This window comes from Schistocerca piceifrons, chromosome 2, assembly GCF_021461385.2.
Source record: "Schistocerca piceifrons isolate TAMUIC-IGC-003096 chromosome 2, iqSchPice1.1, whole genome shotgun sequence".
In the NCBI taxonomy this organism is placed as follows: domain Eukaryota; kingdom Metazoa; phylum Arthropoda; class Insecta; order Orthoptera; family Acrididae; genus Schistocerca; species Schistocerca piceifrons.
In genome coordinates, this window is record NC_060139.1 from 594284280 (window position 1) to 594303677 (window position 19398).

General features: G+C 43.4%; 1 protein-coding gene across 1 annotated transcript in view; it reads right to left on the reverse strand.

The window, feature by feature from the left end:
- Nucleotides 1–19398, reverse strand: part of LOC124775628 (brachyurin-like) — a 55787-nt gene that overhangs the window by 34299 nt on the left and 2090 nt on the right. Inside the window, exons 2-4 of the mRNA XM_047250456.1 lie at nt 18423–18489; nt 9809–9977; nt 706–851 (exon numbers count right to left, since the gene is read on the reverse strand). Coding sequence (XP_047106412.1) covers nt 706–851; nt 9809–9977; nt 18423–18489 — 382 coding nt within the window. The remainder of the gene's footprint in view (nt 1–705; nt 852–9808; nt 9978–18422; nt 18490–19398) is intronic.

Below are 19398 nucleotides of genomic sequence, written 5' to 3' on the forward strand. Positions count from 1 at the left end.
GGGTTTTGTGTTTCTTTTCGCCTGTTCACTTACTGAATTTTTATATTTTCTCCTTTCGTCAATTAAATTTAATATCTCTTCTGTTACCGAAAGGTTCTCTACTAGCTCTCGTCTTTTTACCTACCTGATCCTCTGCTGCCATCACTATTTAATCTCTCAGAGCTCCCCATTCTTCTTTTACTGTATTCCTTTCCCCTGTTCTTGTCGATCATTCCCTCATGCTTCCTCTGAACCTCCTTACAACCTCTTCTTCTTTCAGTTTATCTAGGTCCGATCTCCTTGAATTACTATCTTTTTGCAGTTCCTTCATTTTTAATCAACAGTTGATGACCAATAAATTGTGGTCAGAATGCACACCTGTCCCTGGGAATGTCTTACAATTTAAAACCTGGTTCCTAAATCTCTGTCTTACCATTATATACTCTGTCTGAAGCCTTCTGTTGTTTACAGGTCTCTTCCACGTATACAGCCTTCTTTCATGATTATTAAACCAATTGTTAGCTATGATTCAGTTATGCTCTGCGCAAAATTCTACCAGGTGGCTTCCTATTTCATTCCTTACCCCCAGTCCATATTCACCTACAATTTTTCCTTGTCTTCCTTTTCCTAATGTCGAATTCCAGTCCGCCACGACTATTCTATTTATACAGTGTATACAGTGGTAAATTTTTAGATGGTGTTCGAAACTATATGCGTTGGACTTACTGTTTAGCGGGACGTTGGTACCCAGGAAGAGGACTGCAATGTCGTATTCGGAGTGCACCGACGCCGACGTGGTGACGATGGTCACGCGGCTAGGCTCAATAATGCTGAGACTGGTGAGTCCAAGCCTCACCTCCCACGTGCTGAACCTGTCGCAGCAAAAGAAGGTTACAGCACACATTAGCGTGACGAAGTAAGAAGATACTGACTTAATAGTATTCAGGAGAATTTTCTTCCTTCTTCTTCTTTTAGACAGTGTTAATCTATACTATTATAGGCTCTGCTGTACTCAAACTTTCACAATTTTACGTCTGTTTTACTTTTGTGGCCCAATACTCTTCCTGTCGCCGAAGTTGTTTGTTACCTCAGGGAGGGAGTCGTGTGCTCATCTTGTCTGTGGATCGCGTATTTTGTGTCTGCACATGGCGTAAAAACGACGCGAACCGTAACTGTCGGCACAAATGTAAACTGTGCTAGCTGGCGGTGGCTCGACTACATATCCGGGGAGCTGAACGTCGGAAGAGGGAAAGGAAACTCGACATTCGTGTGGATCTACTGGGGATGCAAAGAGTCTGAACAATGCATAGAGATAAGCATAGAGAAAAACACAAAACGTGACCAGCACGAGGAACTGAACAACCAAGCACCAGAAACAAAGCACATTGCGAGGTGAACGCCCCAGTCAAGGAAGTGTAAATCAGCTTAAAAACGCAGCGCCGGTCTATCGCTGCCGACAGGTAAACTCCTGGGTCAGTGACTCTGCTTATAAAATGCTTTGAGCGCGCCTTCATTGGCAGTGTGGTACACTATTCTGCAACGAAACCTACGCCATATCTGCGTCCACATCGATGTCCACAGGCGGGAATACTAATTCCGTCACCCCTGAAAAGGCCACGGAGCGGCGGGAGAAGTGTAGGCTGGAGTAACGGATGGTCCGTCTGCATCAGTGGGGATGAGAACAAATCCACGGGAGAGCGGCAAAAGGAAGGCGATGGTTCCAATTCCATGTAGTCCGAAGTGGGAGTCACGGGAGCAACACCACACTACCTTATTCTGTGGGTGAAAGGATGGCAAAGGAAACGGTGAGGGCGGTATGCACACTGTAACAATTTAGTCTACTGGTAGGAATATGCCATGACTGACACCGTCGCCCTGCTGACACGTAAACCGATTTATGCGAAGCAAGAGCTTTTGAGGGCTCTGTGGAGTGGGCGGGCAAAGGTGGAGGGGAGGCTTCTCCCTAGGCACTTGGCCCGCCTTCAGAGCAGAGTGTGAGAGCAGAGTTACTGTGCATTCTGTTTGAGCAGTTTTTGCGTCTGCTCGTGCTGCAGCTTTTGCTGCTGTTCCTGGAGGCGCAACTGCTCCTACTAGCACTGCAAAAATGCCATCTCCATGATGGCCACCAATTAAAACTACAAAAGAAAGAAATGGAAGAGCGTCACATGCATAACAATATCGTACCTCTCCACTTTTGCATCTGCACAGGGGTGACAGATCTGCAAAACCACCACGCACAGCACAAATTGTTGCAAACAACACTAGCCGACTAGAAAGCCCTTGACCTGAATCCCCAAGAGAAGGAATGAAAATTTGACATGTGAGTTGATCTATTGGGTGAACAGAGTCTGAACACTGCGTATAGACAAGCGTGGAGGAAAACACAAAACGTGTGATGTAAATAGCACTGTACATATAAGTAAACGGAAATAATGGTGGACAGGTCCAAAGTAGTTGGTATCACTGTAAGAACTGACGGACATGGCTTATCGCCACCGACAGGAAAACACATGGATCAGTGGATCTGTAAAATAATGAACTTTGGATGATCTACATCTACATCTACATGATTACTCTTCAATTCACATTTAAGTGCTTGGCAGAGGGTTCATCGAACCACAATCATACTATCTCTACCATTCCACTCCCGGACAGCGTGCAGGAAAAATGAACACCTAAACCTTTCTGTTCGAGCTCTGATTTCTCTTATTTTATTTCGATGATCATTCCTACCTATGTAGGTTGGGCTCAACAAAATATTTTTGCATTCGGAAGAGAAAGTTGGTGACTGAAATTTCGTAAATATATCTCGCCGCGACGAAAAACGTCTTTGCTTTAATGACTTCCATCCCAACTTGTGTATCATATCTGCCACTCTCTCCCCCTTATTACGTGATAATACAAAACGAGCTGCCCTTTTTTTGCACCGTTTCGATGTTCTCTGTCAATCCCACCTGGTAAGGATCCCACACTGCGCAGCAATATCCTAACAGAGGACAAACGAGTGTAGTGTAAGCTGTCTCGTTAGTAGACTTGTTGCATCTTCTAAGTGTGCTGCCAATGAAACGCAACCTTTGGCTCACCTTCCCCACAATATTATCTATGTGGTCTTTCCAACTGAAGTTGTTCGTAATTTTAACACCCAGGTACTTAGTTGAGTTGACAGCCTTGAGAATTGTACTATTTATCGAGTAATCGAATTCCAACGGATTTCTTTTGGAACTCATGTGGATAACCTCACACTTTTCGTTATTTAGCGTCAACTGCCACCTGCCACACCATACACCAATCTTTGCTAAATCGCTTTGCAACTGATATTGGTCTTCGGATGACCTTACTAGACGGTAAATTACAGCATCATCTGCGAACAACCTAAGAGAACTGCTCAGATTGTCACCCAGGTCATTTACATAGATCAGGAACAGCAGAGGTCCCAGGACGCTTCCCTGGGGAACACCTGATATCACTTCAGTTTTACTCGATGATCTGCCGTCTATTACTACGAACTGCGACCTTCCTGACAGGAAATCACGAACCCAGTCGCACAACTGAGACGATACCCCATAGGCCCGCAGCTTGATTAGAAGTCGCTTGTGAGGAACGGTGTCAAAAGCTTTCCGGAAATCTAGAAATACGGAATCAACTTGAGATCCCCTGTCGATAGCGGCCATTACTTCGTGCGAATAAAGAGCTAGCTGCATTGCACAAGAACGATGTTTTCTGAAACCATGCTGATTACGTATCAATAGGTCGTTCCCTTCGAGGTGATTCATAATGTTTGAATACAGTATATGCTGCAAAACCCTACTGCAAACCGACGTCAATGATATAGGTCTGTAGTTCGATGGATTACTCCTACTACCCTTCTTAAAGACTGGTGCGACCTGCGCAATTTTCCAGTCTGTAGGTACAGATCTATCGGTGAGCGAGCGGTTGTATATGATTGCTAAGTAGGGAGCTATTGTATCAGCGTAATCTGAAAGGAACCTAATTGGTATACAATCTGGACCTGAAGATTTGCCCGTTTGATTTGAGTTGCTTCGCAACCCCTAAGTATCTACTTCTAAGAAACTCATGCCAGCAGCTGTTCATGTTTCAAATTCTGGAGTATTCCATTCGTCTTCCCTGGTGAAGGAATTTCGGTAAACTGCGTTCAATAACTCTGCTTTAGCGGCACAGCCGTCGGTAACAGCACCATCGGCACTGCGCAGCGAAGGTATTGACTGCGTCTTGCCGCTTGTGTACTTTACATGCGACCAGAATTTTTTCGGATTTTCTACCAAATTTCGAGACAATGTTTCGTTGTGTAACCTATTAAAGGCATCTCGCATTGAAGTCCGTGCCAAATTTCGCGCGTCTGTAAATTTTAGCCAATCTTCGGGATTTCGTGTTCTTCTGAACTTCGCATGCTTTTTCCGTTGCCTCTGCAACAGTGTTCGGGTCTGTTTTGTGTTCCATGGGGGATCAGTTCTATCTCTTACCAATTTATGAGGTATGAATCTCTCAATTGCGGTTGCTACTATATCTTTGAATTTGAGCCACATCTCGTCTACATTTGCATAGCCGGTTCGGAAGGAATGGAAATTGTCTCTTAGGAAGGCTTCTAGTGACACTTTATCCACTTTTTTAAATAAAATTATTTTGCGTTTGTTTCTGGTGGATTTGGAAGAAACGGTATTGAGCCTAGCTACAACGACCTTGTGATCACTAATCCCTGTATCAGTCAATGATGCTTTCTATTAGCTCTGGATTGGCTCTGAGCACTATGGGACTCAACTGCTGAGGTCATTAGTCCCCTAGAACTTAGAACTAGTTAAACCTAACTAACCTAAGGACATCACAAACATCCATGCCCGAGGCAGGATTCGAACCTGCGACTGTAGCGGTCTTGCGGTTCCAGACTGCAGCACCTTTAACCGCACGGCCACTTCGGCCGGCATATATTAGCTCTGGATTGTTTGTGGCTAAGAGGTCAAGTGTGTTTTCACAACCATTTACAATTCGCGTGGGTTCGTGGACTAACTGCTCGAAATAATTTTCGGAGAAAGCATTTAGGACAATCTAGGATGGTGTTTTCTGCCTACCACCGGTTTTGAACGAGTATTTTTGCCAACATATCGAGGGAAGGTTGAAGTCCCCGCCAACTATAACCGTATGAGTGGGGTATTTATTTGTTACGAGACTCAGATTTTCTCTGAACTGTTCACCAACTATATCATCGGAGTCTGGGGGTCGGTAGAAGGAGCCAATTATTAACTTAGTTCGGCTGTTAAGTATAACCTCCCCCATACCAATTCGCATGGAGTATCTACTTAGACTTCACTACAAGATAAACCACTACTGACAGACACAAACACTCCACCACCAATTCTGCCTCATCTATCTTTCCCGAACACCGTCTGAGACTTCGTAAAAATTTCTGCAGAACTTATTTCAGGCTTTAGCCAGCTTTCTGTACCTATAACGATTTCAGCTTCTGTGCTTTCTATTAGCGCTTGAAGCTCAGGGACTTTCCCAGCACAACTACAACAATTTACAACTACAATTCCGACTGTTCCTTGATCCAAATACGTCTTGTATTTGCCATGCACCCTTTGAGATTGCAGCTCACCCTGTACTTTCCCGAGGCCTTCTAACCTAAAAAACCGCCCAGTCCACGCCACACAGCCTCCGCTACCCATGTAGCCGCCAGCTGAGTGTAGTGAACTCCTGACCTATTCAGCGGAACCCGAAACCCCACCACCCTATGGCGCAAGTCTAGGAATCTGCAGCCAACACGGTCGCAAAACCGTCTGAGCCTCTGATTCAGACCCTCCACCTGGCTCTGCACCAAAGGTCCGCAGTCGGTTCTGTCAACGATGCTGCAGATAGTGAGCTCTGCCTTCATCTCGTAAGCAAGACCGGCAGCCTTCACCAAATCAGATAGCCGCTGGAATCCAGAGAGAATTTCCTCAGATCCAAAGCGACACACGTCATTAGTGCCGACATGTGCCACCACCTGCAGCTGGCTGCACCCTGTGCTCTTCATGGCGTCCGGAAGGACCCTTTTCACATCAGGAATGACTCCACATGGAATGCACACGGAGTGCACACTGGATTATTCCCCTCCTTAGCCGCCATATCCCTAAGGGGCCCCATTACACGCCTGACATTGGAGCTCCCAACTACCAATAAGCCCACCCTCTGCGATTGCCCAGACCTTGAAGGCTGAGAATCATCCTGTGAAACAGGGCAGGAAGGTGCATCTGGCTCAGCCAGAGACAGTACCTGAAACCTGTTTGTCAGACGCACCGGGGAGGCTTTCTGATCAGCCTCCGGGGATGTCTTTCGCTGCCTGCCACACCTTGGAACAACCTCCCAATCAACCACAGGCGAGGGCTCATCCCCACAGCGGGCAGCAACCGGGGGAACCACAGCAGCAGACCAATCTGGGGACAGAAGGGACAAGTTTGACATCCCCATGATACCCAAGTCTGGCTCCCCACAGTGGTGCCCATTGGCAAGAGCCTCAAGCTGCGCGACCGAAGTCAGCGCCGCCTGCAGCTGTGAGTGAAGGGATGCCAACTGAGCCCTCATCCGAACACAGAATGGACAGGGACGTCCATTCTAATCGATGTTGATCAACAGTTACTGAAACACGAGTCCGTGCCTAAATAACGCAAGGGAAACACCCAAAGAATGTATGAACTAACCTGTACAAATGCCTAACGACTGCGCTACAATCTGCCTGAATTTACGATTACAGTAACTAAAACTCGAAATTATACCTCCTGTACCAAACTCACACGCAATTTAAGTAAGAATCTACGAAGTAAACACAGAAAAGAAGCTATATACGTATCTTTCTGCGCTATCGATGTGCACCAACTGGGAGCTCAGGCATCGCTGAAGCGCAATTTCATCTTACAAACGGCAAGGGTAGTAAACATGAGACATTTCGATACCAGGACATAAAGGTCTTTGTGAATTTCATTCCGTGTACTCAATTGGACCGTAAATACGCCTCGCACACAGACACGAGAACATCATATCCACATGTCTGCATTTGAGGAAGGGCGCGTAGATGGGCTCAAAGAAGACGGTTGGAGTAATCGAAGCATTCATCAGGTTGCCCTCCATGGGGTGGGTGCACGCAACGACTGTGGTTATATTGTGTTAGATAGAGCAGCAATCAGTCGTGGAATTAAGTTGTTTTAATATAACATTTATAGTCACAACGCAGATCAGATTTCGACCTGTGTCAGGTCATTATCAATGCAGTGCGGAATTGTAGCAGTTGTTCGTGCTCAAGTGAATGCTTACACAGTTCAACCATGTGTTTAACTGTGTAAGAATTCACTTGAGTACGAACAACTGCTACAATTCCGCACTGCGTTGATAATGACCTGACATAGGTCGAAATCTGATCTGCGTTGTGACTATAAATGTCATATTAAAACAACTTAATTCCACGACTGATTGCTGCTCTATCTAACCCAATCGAAGCATTGTTCGACATTTGAGTAGGAGCGATGCTATTATTCGATGATGGTAACAGGAATTGGTGAACCAAGGTTGAACTGCATGCTAGGTGGGTAACCTTAAGTCTGTAAGTTGTCTTAGTGTCCTGTGGTTAAGTACAGAAACTATAAAACTATAGTGCCGTGTATTGTAATTATTATTGTGTCTCCCAGATTGATTTATGTTTGTTTGTGTCGAAATCGTTTAATTGTTAATTTCTTGTTTGAGCTCTGCTTGTAGAACTAAATTGGGGTAAAAACTAAGTTCTGTTTAACTGTTCTTGACCTATTGCAAGAAATTTTATGTATATTTGTTAAGCTGAACTCACGAATGCACAACCCCCAGTCCTAATCCAATGACACTGAAATGCTATGTATCCATATATAAATAGTGGCAACTAGAATAGCAACACCGGGAAGGATAGAAAATAATGAAACTTCTGGCAGGTTTTTGAGTATGAGATAGTAGGGGACTGGACGTAGAGCTATGGGCTGGTAGTCCAAGAAGCCTGCTGCCAGCGCCGCTCTGTCGAGGCAGTTCTTGCCGAATGACTGTGGGAAACCTGGATGAAAACTGTTGTCTCGCTTGACAAGAGCATTCTAGTTGTTGTGGTCTTCAGTCCTGAGACTGGTTTGATGCAGCTCTCCATGCTACTCTATCCTGTGAAAGCTTCTTCATCTCCCAGTACCTACTGCAACCTAATCCTTCTGAATCTGCTTAGTGTATTCATGTCTTGGTCAGCCTCTAAAATTTTTACATCAGGATGGGTAGCACGAAGCTTTAATTTGGCAAAGTCCTACAGCTCCAGAATTACTCTGTGGTGTGATAATTTGGAAATAAACGTTATATACGTTACCCCAAGTTCCACCCCTCCCAAAATGCGAGATACATAGAAACAAATACGAAGTAGGTAGACTAGACATCTCGTCTATGGTGATGTCGTCAGAGTCTGAACACAAGCTTTGATGAGACAGTAAATGTGTAATGGCATTGTCAAGGAACGATTTAGTTCCAGAATTCACATGTAATGACTTAAGGATAAAGACCAGACCCTTACTCCTGCCAAATTGCTGTCCACTGTCTCCGTATGAGGTACTTTCTCGTTCAGGGATGTGTGTAGCGCACAACATTCCTCGACTTCAGCAGTGGAGTAAAACATCTACCAGAAGCTTGTTCAGAATAGTAATGTGTTGATTTCAGTGGAGAGTTCTAGGAATTTGCTACAGTTTCTCGCACGTTCTTATACGGTGTCGAAAACGATTTGTTTTTATAAGTGAACTAGCGACACATCCCGGCTTCATACGGTTATTTACGATGGACGAGTTGTCGGGGTTAGCGGTAATGCCGCCACCGCGCATGACAATGAATAAAAATCAGAGAACAACTTAGACCATTTAAGCAGTGCACGCCAGGGAAGTACTCAGGAGGCCTGAATGTTGTCTGTTCCGTAGTTAATGGCGCTTGGAGTGATTTCTCAGGGTAATGAAGGGAGAACATCATGGTTTGTTTGAAATGTTTATAACCAATGTAATAGGATCTACCTGAAAGAGAGAGAGAGAGAGAGAGAGATCGTCAGAGACTTACATCTCTTTTTCTTTCTCTTATTGCGTTAATGCACATCCACACTAAGCATTCTGCGCTAATCTCTCCGCATGGTGGTACATCAAAGAGAGTGGAACGCATGCACTCTGTTTGAGTGCAGTGCTTCGCACTTTGCAGAACTGTGCTTCCAAAGAGTTCTTCCATTCACCACTAGATGTCAATGACATTCAACATGCTTTTCACAGCAGCGGAGGTATTTAATTCGCCGTAGTTGAATGAAGTATTTAAAAATTATATACGCATTCCTTCCTCATAAGTCAGTCTATCTATCAGTGAAAACCATATCAATATCCCCCCTCCCCTACAGTAGATCCTGATAGAACAGCGACTAAGCACTTCATTTTGTATGTCGATAGATAGATGATAGAAGAGAGAGAGAAGATAGAACGCAGAAGACGGATAAATGATAAGTAGGCTAATACGGTAGGTCGTGTTGCGCTGTGTCAGATGAGGACAACTGCCGGTCCCTCAAGGCAGGAAGAGTGCAATTAATAGTATATTGAAGATGACTTCATACAGGATACCAGTCCCTGTCCTGAAGTTGATAAGTAGGAAGCTTGTCGAAACATAGCTTCAAGGCAGTATTGTTTTTTAGATAATAACACAGGAATATTTCGTCAGTGCAATTGGACTTCAAGTCTTACGATAGCAAATAAACGTAGTCTTTTTTCGAATAAGCATGAGACCACTTTCTGGATCTTGGCGTTGGTACATTGGTTTTACTCACCCGGAGGCGCAGTGCCCCGCTGTTAGGACGACAGAGGCGGAGATCAGCGACCCACCACACATGGCGCCGTAGTCAATGATCAAGGACGCCTGGTGTGGGAACTGGCCGAGTGAGGCTGGGGCGCCATTTACAATGCGGCCAGCAGCCTTTTCAGCCTTTGGGTGTCCAGCTGAAACAGGCGGAAACTGGTCATGGGTTGGCAGTTTAGTTACACACTGAAGGAGGGGTTTGGGAATATGACAAGTTTTTGTTCCGGTTGTATCTATATAAACAGATAAAACTTGCACAAGTCACACAAAATGTACACTGCCCAACTTAAAAAATGAAATATCACGAAGAGGTGCTGGGATGACAGTATAGCTTCATACACATAGAAACTATCGGCATGTATGTAAATGAAAAGTGGAATGGCCACCAAAGTGAATTAGTGTTCTTCGTGTTTGGTATTGTTGGTAGGGTATACAAGAATCGGGATCAGCATCAGATGCTGAGTGATCACTAAGAAGAACACTGAGATGCTGTATACTCGCATGAGACACCGTTATGAACAGCTGAAAGAGTTTGAAAGGGTCCTCATTGTTGGTCTCCATTTGGCCGGCTGGTCTAATCGTGTAATGTCTAAATTTGTGGGGCATTGAGGTATGACAGTGACCCGAAATTGGCCTGCAAAGGAAATTTAAGGGTAGGCATACTTGTCTTCAATCCTCTGGTCGACGACTTCTGACCATCTCAAGCGAGGACCAACTTGTGAACCGAGCTGATTGTAACGCCTTCATATCAGCGCCTGACATCCGAGCACAGGTAATAGACCCCCTCCAACATTCTGTGTCATCCCAGAGGTTTGGTCAGTGATCAGCGATGACCACAACATAGTCATTTGCGTCTGGAGGGGAACCATGCCCAGGAACACCACATCGTTCAAAATGGTTCAAACGGCTCTGAGCACTATGAAATTCTGAGGTCATCAGTCCCCTAGAACTTAGAACTACTTAAACCTAACTAACCTAAGGACATCACACACATCCATGCCCGAGGCAGGATTCGAACCTGCGAGCGTAGTGGTCGCGCGGTTCAAGACTGTAGCGCCTAGAACCGCTCGGCCATTCCGGCCACACCACTTCGTCGTCATGGGTTATCTCTCAGGCGACAGTTGCTTGGTGCCAGCTTTCAACAAGACAATGCTCGTTTAAATATGTCATGTGTCACTGTGAACTGTCTGCCTGATGTTGACGTATTACCGTGGCCAGCAGGACCCCCGGATCTGCCCCTGTCAGGACATTTGTGGGATTTGCGTGGATGTGCGGACCAGCTTGTCTCTCGGAGAGGATGCAATGGCTTTATGACAACCTTCCTAACAGATTCACTGCTTGCATCGAGGCGAGAGGGGGTGCAACGTCACACTGATACGCGGGCCATACTGACAAGTTCTTTATAAATTTGACTTGAAATTGTAATCACTGCAATAACATCACAAACCCTCTCAATCCATGAAGTTTGTGCTTGTGTCATTTTCTCATGCAGTGTAATTCACTGTTACCGACTTTAGGATCAATGTTTTTCGTGGGTCCAGGACTTCTGTGCGGTACATTTTTGTTTGATGTTTTCCCACCGCGCCTAATTGGTTGTAATTTCCGGCGTTAATCTGTTTTTCCAATGAATACTTTATTCTCAGCCTTTAAAAGAGAAATAGAGACAGTTCGTTATTCATTATAAAATGTAGCAAAAGTAAAAGCTACTTATTCCTTTTTTATTGGTACCTGCAGAAGAGTCTCTCTTCCTTTATTTTGTTCCCATTTTCCGTCTCTTATATTCTATGTAATGGATTTTCATCTTCATCGTCTTCTTCCTCATTTGGGGAAAAATAGGGATCCTCATGACTGTAATCGGAATCCCAATGTTTTACAACCCCGTCTTGCTTTTCTTCTTGTAATTCCCTCATTCTCAAATCCTCTAACACGAATTCATTGACAATTTGACGCATACTGTCTTCTTCATCATTGGATGGCCCTTTCCATTATTCTGAAAATACGATAACGCTTAGCCCACTGGTTCTCAAGGCTTACAAAAATAGTTTGCCACCTTCATAGAGCAAACGTATACAGTGAAAAGTTTCACATATTTTTTCAGTGCACGAAAATGCTAATGCACCTAAGCAATGCATATAATCTCTAACACCCGTTGATACTGATGATGCATATTCTTTGCATAGACAGATTTCTTTAAACTCTAACCATACGCTTATTTGGAGCAGTTCCCTTGCTTTCAACTGCGTTGTTGACACTCCAACGAGTATCCACGTCCGTTCCCTCTGGATTCCACTTCCTTGCTGCAATCTTGAAGCATTTTGTGCGACCCGGTCATTCAGTGTCGCCGGATATGGAACAATTATTTGTAACTTACCACTACAGTATATGTTACATATCATTAGTGTTCTAATTAACATTTATCAACGTCTTTCTTAATCACCCTTCCGCTATGTAGCTTTTATTTAAGAAAACATCTACGGTCGCCGTGCACCTAAACGTCACTTGGACTCTGATTGTCGAGCTGTTAACACGTACTGTGGAAATGGCTGAAGCCGCTTCCTGCTCCCTAGTGAAACACGTGCGTGGTGCACGGAAAATAGCGAGAAACTAGTTGTTCTCCAAATTTTTCGCAACATTACAGAAAAAAATCGGCTATTAAGTTTCTCAAGAAATTGTATTTACTGACGTTGAGGGCTTGAGATAAGCGTGATGTTTGGCTTAATCGGTGGCGCGGAAGAACGGTAATTGGATATTGTGTAGACCTTTGTTCCAGTCTTTGAGAAGTCTCCTTTTCGTTTTCTTTCTTTTTTGTTTAGTTCGAATATCTACATCTTTTAAATATAAAATGCGTCAAATGTATGCTACCTACAACATATCTAATCATCATTTTTTATAAGTAATGCAAGTCTTCTTCTTTCTAATTACATATCACACGTAAAATTCCAGTTTTCATTGCAAATGTAATTTCTTAACCATCGACACTTTATAAAGAATTGTTAAGCAGGATTGTTTATATTAACAAAACATTACAAATTAAATTTTTGCAAAAAAGTTAAATATGCTCTTTATCTAGACTATCTTCATTGTTTTATATCACAAATGTGGTCTCACATGAGCCACAGTGATAAGCGCTGTAGAAACATGGAAAATATTTTTCGTGGCATCGAGCACACCGTACAAATGCTGCTTTTTTACAGTTTCTGTCGTACAACTGCAATTTAAGAGAGATAGAATGGATCTGAAACCTAATTAAGGGATTTGTTGCGAGAAATAACAATGCATTTAAGCTGCCAGGCGTACTAGAACTAATGCACGAAGCTTTGACGTAGGTCACTCGCGAATGTTGGTGGAAACTAGAACGATATATCATAAAAGAACAGGGGAAAATGTGGCACTTGGGTGGCTTTGAGGATTTTGTTGTTGCTCGCCTCGTTATCAACGTAGCAGATGTCCGCTCCAGCACTGAAATGTATACGACCGATAATAAATAATACCTTGTGTGGCTTTAACATTCAACAATTCTGTGAAATCCCTGCGGTTTGCTTTTACGTCATAGCTCTCTCAGAAAGACTGCTCGTAGTTTAAATTAGCAATTTTCATCACTCTTGTTTTTAATTACAGTACTATGCCAGTTAAAAACGAGGTCATGTTTTGTTTTCAGTCTAGTCCCCTTAGGAGCATAGTTACAGAGTTTTGCCGAAAATTTTTTTCATTCGGTTTAAAAATTAAATAACATTCGAAGCTATATGGTTTCTCTGTCGTCTGGTTTTAGGTCTTAGCTGCAACTGTTCACATCACATTACGTTAGAGGGACAAGCTGGCTAGCCAGTGCTGTAGAAGTTAAATGTACAAATGGCTCAAATGGTTCTGAGCACCGTGGGACTCAACTTCTGAGGTCATTAGTCCCGTAGAACTTAGAACTAGTTAAACCCAACTAACCTAAGGACATCACACACATTCATGCCCGAGGCAGGATTCGAACCTGCGACCGTAGCGGTCTCGCGGTTCCAGACTGCAGCGCCAGAACCGCAAGGCCACTTCGGCCGGCTTTAAATGTACAGGCAAAACTGATGTCCCGTTTTATCGCTGAGTCGATGTTCGCATAATGTACAGCATAAAACGTACATATCCTTATTATCGTGTCTGACTGTACTGCAGACAGCTTGGCTTCCCCTCCACGTGAAATGAAATCTAATGAGATGCCGGCAAACTCGGAAGAATACATACTGCAATGTTTGCATCAGGTTCAATCAAGGTGAACGCAGTATAGGCGTTACACCTGATGATGTAACTAACGTTACGAAACTGGTCATGCATTTGAAGTAAGGCAACCATGCAACTGCAGATGTGCTTTTATTCGTCAAACAAATCCAATACAGACTTGATTCTCTATCCGACACAACTAACAAGCATTCGTACATTAATGCCAGAGGCAGGATTCGAACCTGCGACCGTAGCAGCAGCGCGGTTCTGGATTGAAGCACCTACAACCACTCGGCCATTAGGAAGTGCAGTGAGGTGATACAAGTCATGCGACAGCGATGTGCACATATATACAGATGGCGGTAGTACAGCGTGCAGAAGGTATTGGGGGAGATGTCATTTACACTCAACGATTCATGTGAAAAGGCTTCGGACGTGATTATGGGTGCATGACAGAAGTAACAAACTTCGAAAGAGGAATGTTAGTTGCAGCTAGACGCATCGGACTTTCCATTCCTGAAAACGTCAGGCAAGTAAATATTCCGAGATCCACAGTGTTAAAATGTGACGAGAATACCAAACTTCAGGCATTGGCTCTCACCATTGACAGCGCAGTGGCTGACGGCCTTCACTTAAGGACCGAGAGCAGTAGCATTTGCATAGAGTGGTCAGTGCTAGCAGACAAGCAACAATGTGTGAAATAAGCGCAGAAATCAATGTGGGGCGCACGAAGAACGTGTCTGTTAGTACAGTGCGGCGAAATACGGCGTTATTTGGTTATGGCAGCAGTCGACCGATTCGAGAGCCTTCTCCAACAGTGTGACATCGCCTGCAGCGCCTCTCCTGGGCTCGTCATCATATAGGTTGGTGCGGTTCGAATATGGTACAGGCTCGACGAAACCATGGACCCAGGTTGTCAGTAAGGCACAGTGGAAGTGATGGTGGTTCCACAGTAGTATAGGCTGTGTTTGCATGGAGTGGACTGCGTCCTCTGCCGCAACTGAATCTATCATTGACTATAAATGTTATATTCCCCTACTTGGAGACCACTTGCAGCCATACATATACTTCACGTTCCCAAAGAACGATGGAATTTTCATGGACGACAATGCCCTACGTCACCGGGCCACAGTTGTTCACGACTGGTGTGAAGAACATTCTGGACAACTCGGGCGAATGATTTGGCCACTTAGAATTCCCGACATGAACCCCATAGAATATTTATACCATAATAGAGAGGTCAGTACGTGGACAAAATCCTGCACTGTCAACTCTTTCGCAATTATGAATGGCTATGGAGGCAGTAAAGCTCAATATTTATTCATTGGACTTACAACGACTTGTTGCTTCACTATCCCGGGTAACACGATATTAGGAGGTATCGAATGAGTCAGCTCACTTTAGAGACACATTAAGAGAATGTCCAAGTGTTGTACGTGCAAGTGCTGATTAATCGACGCAATAATTAATTCCTGCTCAGAAGACGACCAGAAACCGTCGATATGTAGTAACAACGTGGCATCTATGGCAGAACCAGCAGAATGAATGATAGCTTTGAGAACAATGCGAGTCTCCCACCAAGAGCAAGCTGTGGGACTGGGCTGGCGGATCCGTTAAATCCCACTGGTTAATCTCAGAGGGGTTGCTGATGATGGCGCTAGCTCGCCCGTCATCCATTCTAATGGCTGACGCTCGTGGATGCGGAATAGTTAGGGGCTGCTATGGGTTGCCTAGAACTCCGGTCCTAGAGAAGTGGCGGTGTCGCGCTTCACTACCGTAGGTCATAGACATATAATTCTGCGACAGGGCCAGCCAGAAGTACATAACTTCCTTAACCCTGAGCTGCCCTAGTGGTAAAGATCAAAAACTGCTAGTAAGTCATATGTTGCGAGACTAGTGTAGATGATCAACAAATGAAGGACCATCCTGTAAGAGTTTTGAGTGTTTTTCTTTCTTATATGACATTTAATTTAAGCAGTTATTGAAAATACTTGAACTGCCTTACATATCTTGAGGCCAATACTTGGTTCCAGTTGAATACAGCTTCCTGTTGCTTTGTGAAAATACGACCCGCAGTGCATTACAAGTGGCAGATACTCCTTCTCAATCCTATCTGATATTGGTCCGACACACATGAGTGATATCGCAGGATGGGTTGCATTACGAGTGTTCTGCAAGTAATATACTTCGTGGGCTAATTGCAGTTTCCCTATATTCTATCAATGAACTGAAGTCTGATACCTGTTTTACTTACAACTGAGCCTATACGATGATTTTATTTAACAACTCGCAAACTGTTACACCCATATATTTGTATGAGTTTATTGGTTCCGATCATGAGTCATTGTACAGGATCTGTTAAAAAGTCCTCCCGTATTTTAAAAGGTAGCTACAAATAAAGAAAGAAGTTAGTACGTGTTGTCTTCCATTGCTGACACATTGAGGAAGCCTTTTTCAGGAGCTGTCCGTTTTCGTGTCATTTCCGGTGTAATGGTAGCCACTTCCTGGGTTATTTCCTCCTGCTGTGCTTGCAGAGTTGTGGGTATATGTTTGTGCACTTCAGCCTTCAAGTGTCCACAAAGAAAAAAAAAAAGAATCAGAACGTAATAAATCAAGTGACGTAGGGGGCAGACGATTTCTCCTCAAGAAGAGAGAAGGCGCCTGCTGAAAATGGCATGTACGCTACTGATCGATACCTCGTCCACATCAGTAACCCCATGACAACTCACACAGTGGCCTCTGCAAAAACAGGAGGTCTTTTTGCCGCACTCTGTATTTATACTACCTGTTCCCATTTTGTGAAATTCCCAATTTCAACGTTCTGAACATTTAAGGTTCCGATTTTAGCACAGCTTTGAAGTCTTATTAATATCTGACATGATTTTGTGCGACATTTTCCACACTGTACTTCATTAAAGGTAAGTATATCATCTACAGAAATCTGAGGTAACTATTAAATTTAACAGCCAGGTAATTAATATAACAATATTTACAGTAATGGTCTCCACGCACTTCCCTGCGGCATGCTTGGAGTTCTACGTCTATAGATGACTGTCCTGTTAAGGTAACATGATGTGCCCTCCATACTAACAAATTCTCAAAAAAGGTTCGAATGGGTGTGAAGTCTTATGGGACTTAACTGCTAACGTCATCAGTCCCAAAGCTTACACACTACTTAACCTACATTATCCTAAGGACAAACACACAAACACACACACCCATGCCCCAGGGAGGACTCGAACCTCCGCCGTGACCAGCCGCACAGTCCATGACTGCCGCGCCTTAGACCAACAAATTCTCAAACAAGATACGAGTTTCACTTTATATCCTATACAATAGCAATTTCGTTAGTAACTGTTTGTGTAGTAATGAGTAAGAAGCATTTTTGAAGTCAAGAAACACTGCATTTGCCTTCATACATGGCTATCAGCATGTTATGTAAGAAGGGCGCATTCCGAGTTGACGAAGATGGCACCTGTATTAATCGGTAACTAATAGAAACATTTAACCTAACAGCCAAATAAGCACAGAGTTTTCGCTTTATGGTGGATAATAGATCAATACTCTCGGAGGGATCAGTCGATCTAGTTCCTGATGGAGATGGATTTTTTCCGTTCTCAATAAGCGAACTCGCTTACTACGTCATACCACAGCGTCAAGTACGTTGTAAAACAATAGTACCACTTATCCAGTCCCCTTCACTTGTTACATTATCATGTTGTTAGCGCTGTCCAGAGTTTGTTTTCTTTTTGTCAGTTGCTTCTTACAGATGTCGCAGAAAATCCTTGCTCCACATTGTGTTCACTTTTGTACTTTTGTTTCCATCAAGGGTCTTTCATCATACCATATGACTGTTGTTGTGAGGTTAGCGCCCCCAGCTTTTACTTATAGTACTATAGGCACCAGGATACTACACACGTGCCACAGAGGTTTGACACACTGTGTTTCCCGCTCAGAGGACTTGGCGGAAATAACAACTGATCGAGAATGTAGAGAGGCAGGTAGCACCATGCGAAGATTCTACAGTTATTTCATGGGTACTTTATATAATACCTTGGACATGAATATCACATATGCAAAGAACGTTTGCTAGAATGACCATGCAGAAAAGACTTAAAAGAGATTTTATGTACTGAACTAGTGTATGTACAATAGCTAAATAGTGATAGACAGAACTATGGCGATACGCAATGGCACACAATTTGCGACGTATAACTCTGCTGCTACGAGAAATGCGTATTCTGTGATAAGCCGATTTAAAGGTCGCCAATAAGCAAGCAACTAGTTATAAAATGTCACGGATTCGAGGATTAAGTAAGAGTGATTTAAATACTGCTGTGAAACATAATTTTTCTCTGGTACTCGTACATTATAGAAATACTTACGCACAAGTGGCTTTGTCTTCACCATAGGAGTAAGATTGCGGTGTAGCGTCGCATACTGGGGCAGCGCCTGTCAACAAAGGAATTTTATACATTTTTGTTGATATCGTGTTCAGCAAAACCATACGACGAAAATACGTCATCTTCTATATCTTTATCTATACTAATAATGATGCTGTAAGACCGTTGTGGTTGTCTCTGTATTTTAAAGACGAATTTTAGTGGGGTTTTCACAGGTAACTTGAGCGTAGACTGTGGCAACATACAGGCTGTGTTCTGTCAAATCGGATCAAGAAAAAATATCGTAATTTAAGGTTCTGTAAATGCGAATGGGTGTTTGTCTGTTACTTTTCCACAACTTAAGCGCTGAATCGATTTTGATGATATTTGGTATAGAGATAGCTTGAACGCTATGGAAGAACGCAGGATACTATAAAAAAGTGTGTAATTTAAGAAATTTATTGATTTGAAAAATATTAAGCAAATTAGGAGAAAATATTTTCTCTTTGAAAAAGCTGTTTATTCTTTGACTTATGAACTTCATCGTACTTGAGAAAATGTTTTTTTTGGTTGGTATGTTTTACGAAATACGATTCAATATAACGTAGACAATGCTTACAGAATCTTCAATGTTTTTAATCCGTGCTGTACTATGATATAAGCGAAAGTATCTGAGTTATGGTTTCACAACTAAACTGCTGAACCATAAAATATGGTATAGAGATAGCTTTAATTCCGAGGAAGAACATAGGATGTTTAAGAAATTAAAAAAAATTCTGCACCTAAAATAATGAAATAACGGGAAATAACAGATGGAACACGCTTGCACCACTTAGCAACAACGTTGTGTGCGTGCAGCCTTGTTGTGAACTGAAGTAGGTGATGTGATGAAGGGAGGGGGAGGGTGTGCGCCGTGTATGGCACACATCCTGAGCTAAACTTACCCAAACAAGCAGACACGTGAGGGCAGCTGAGGTTA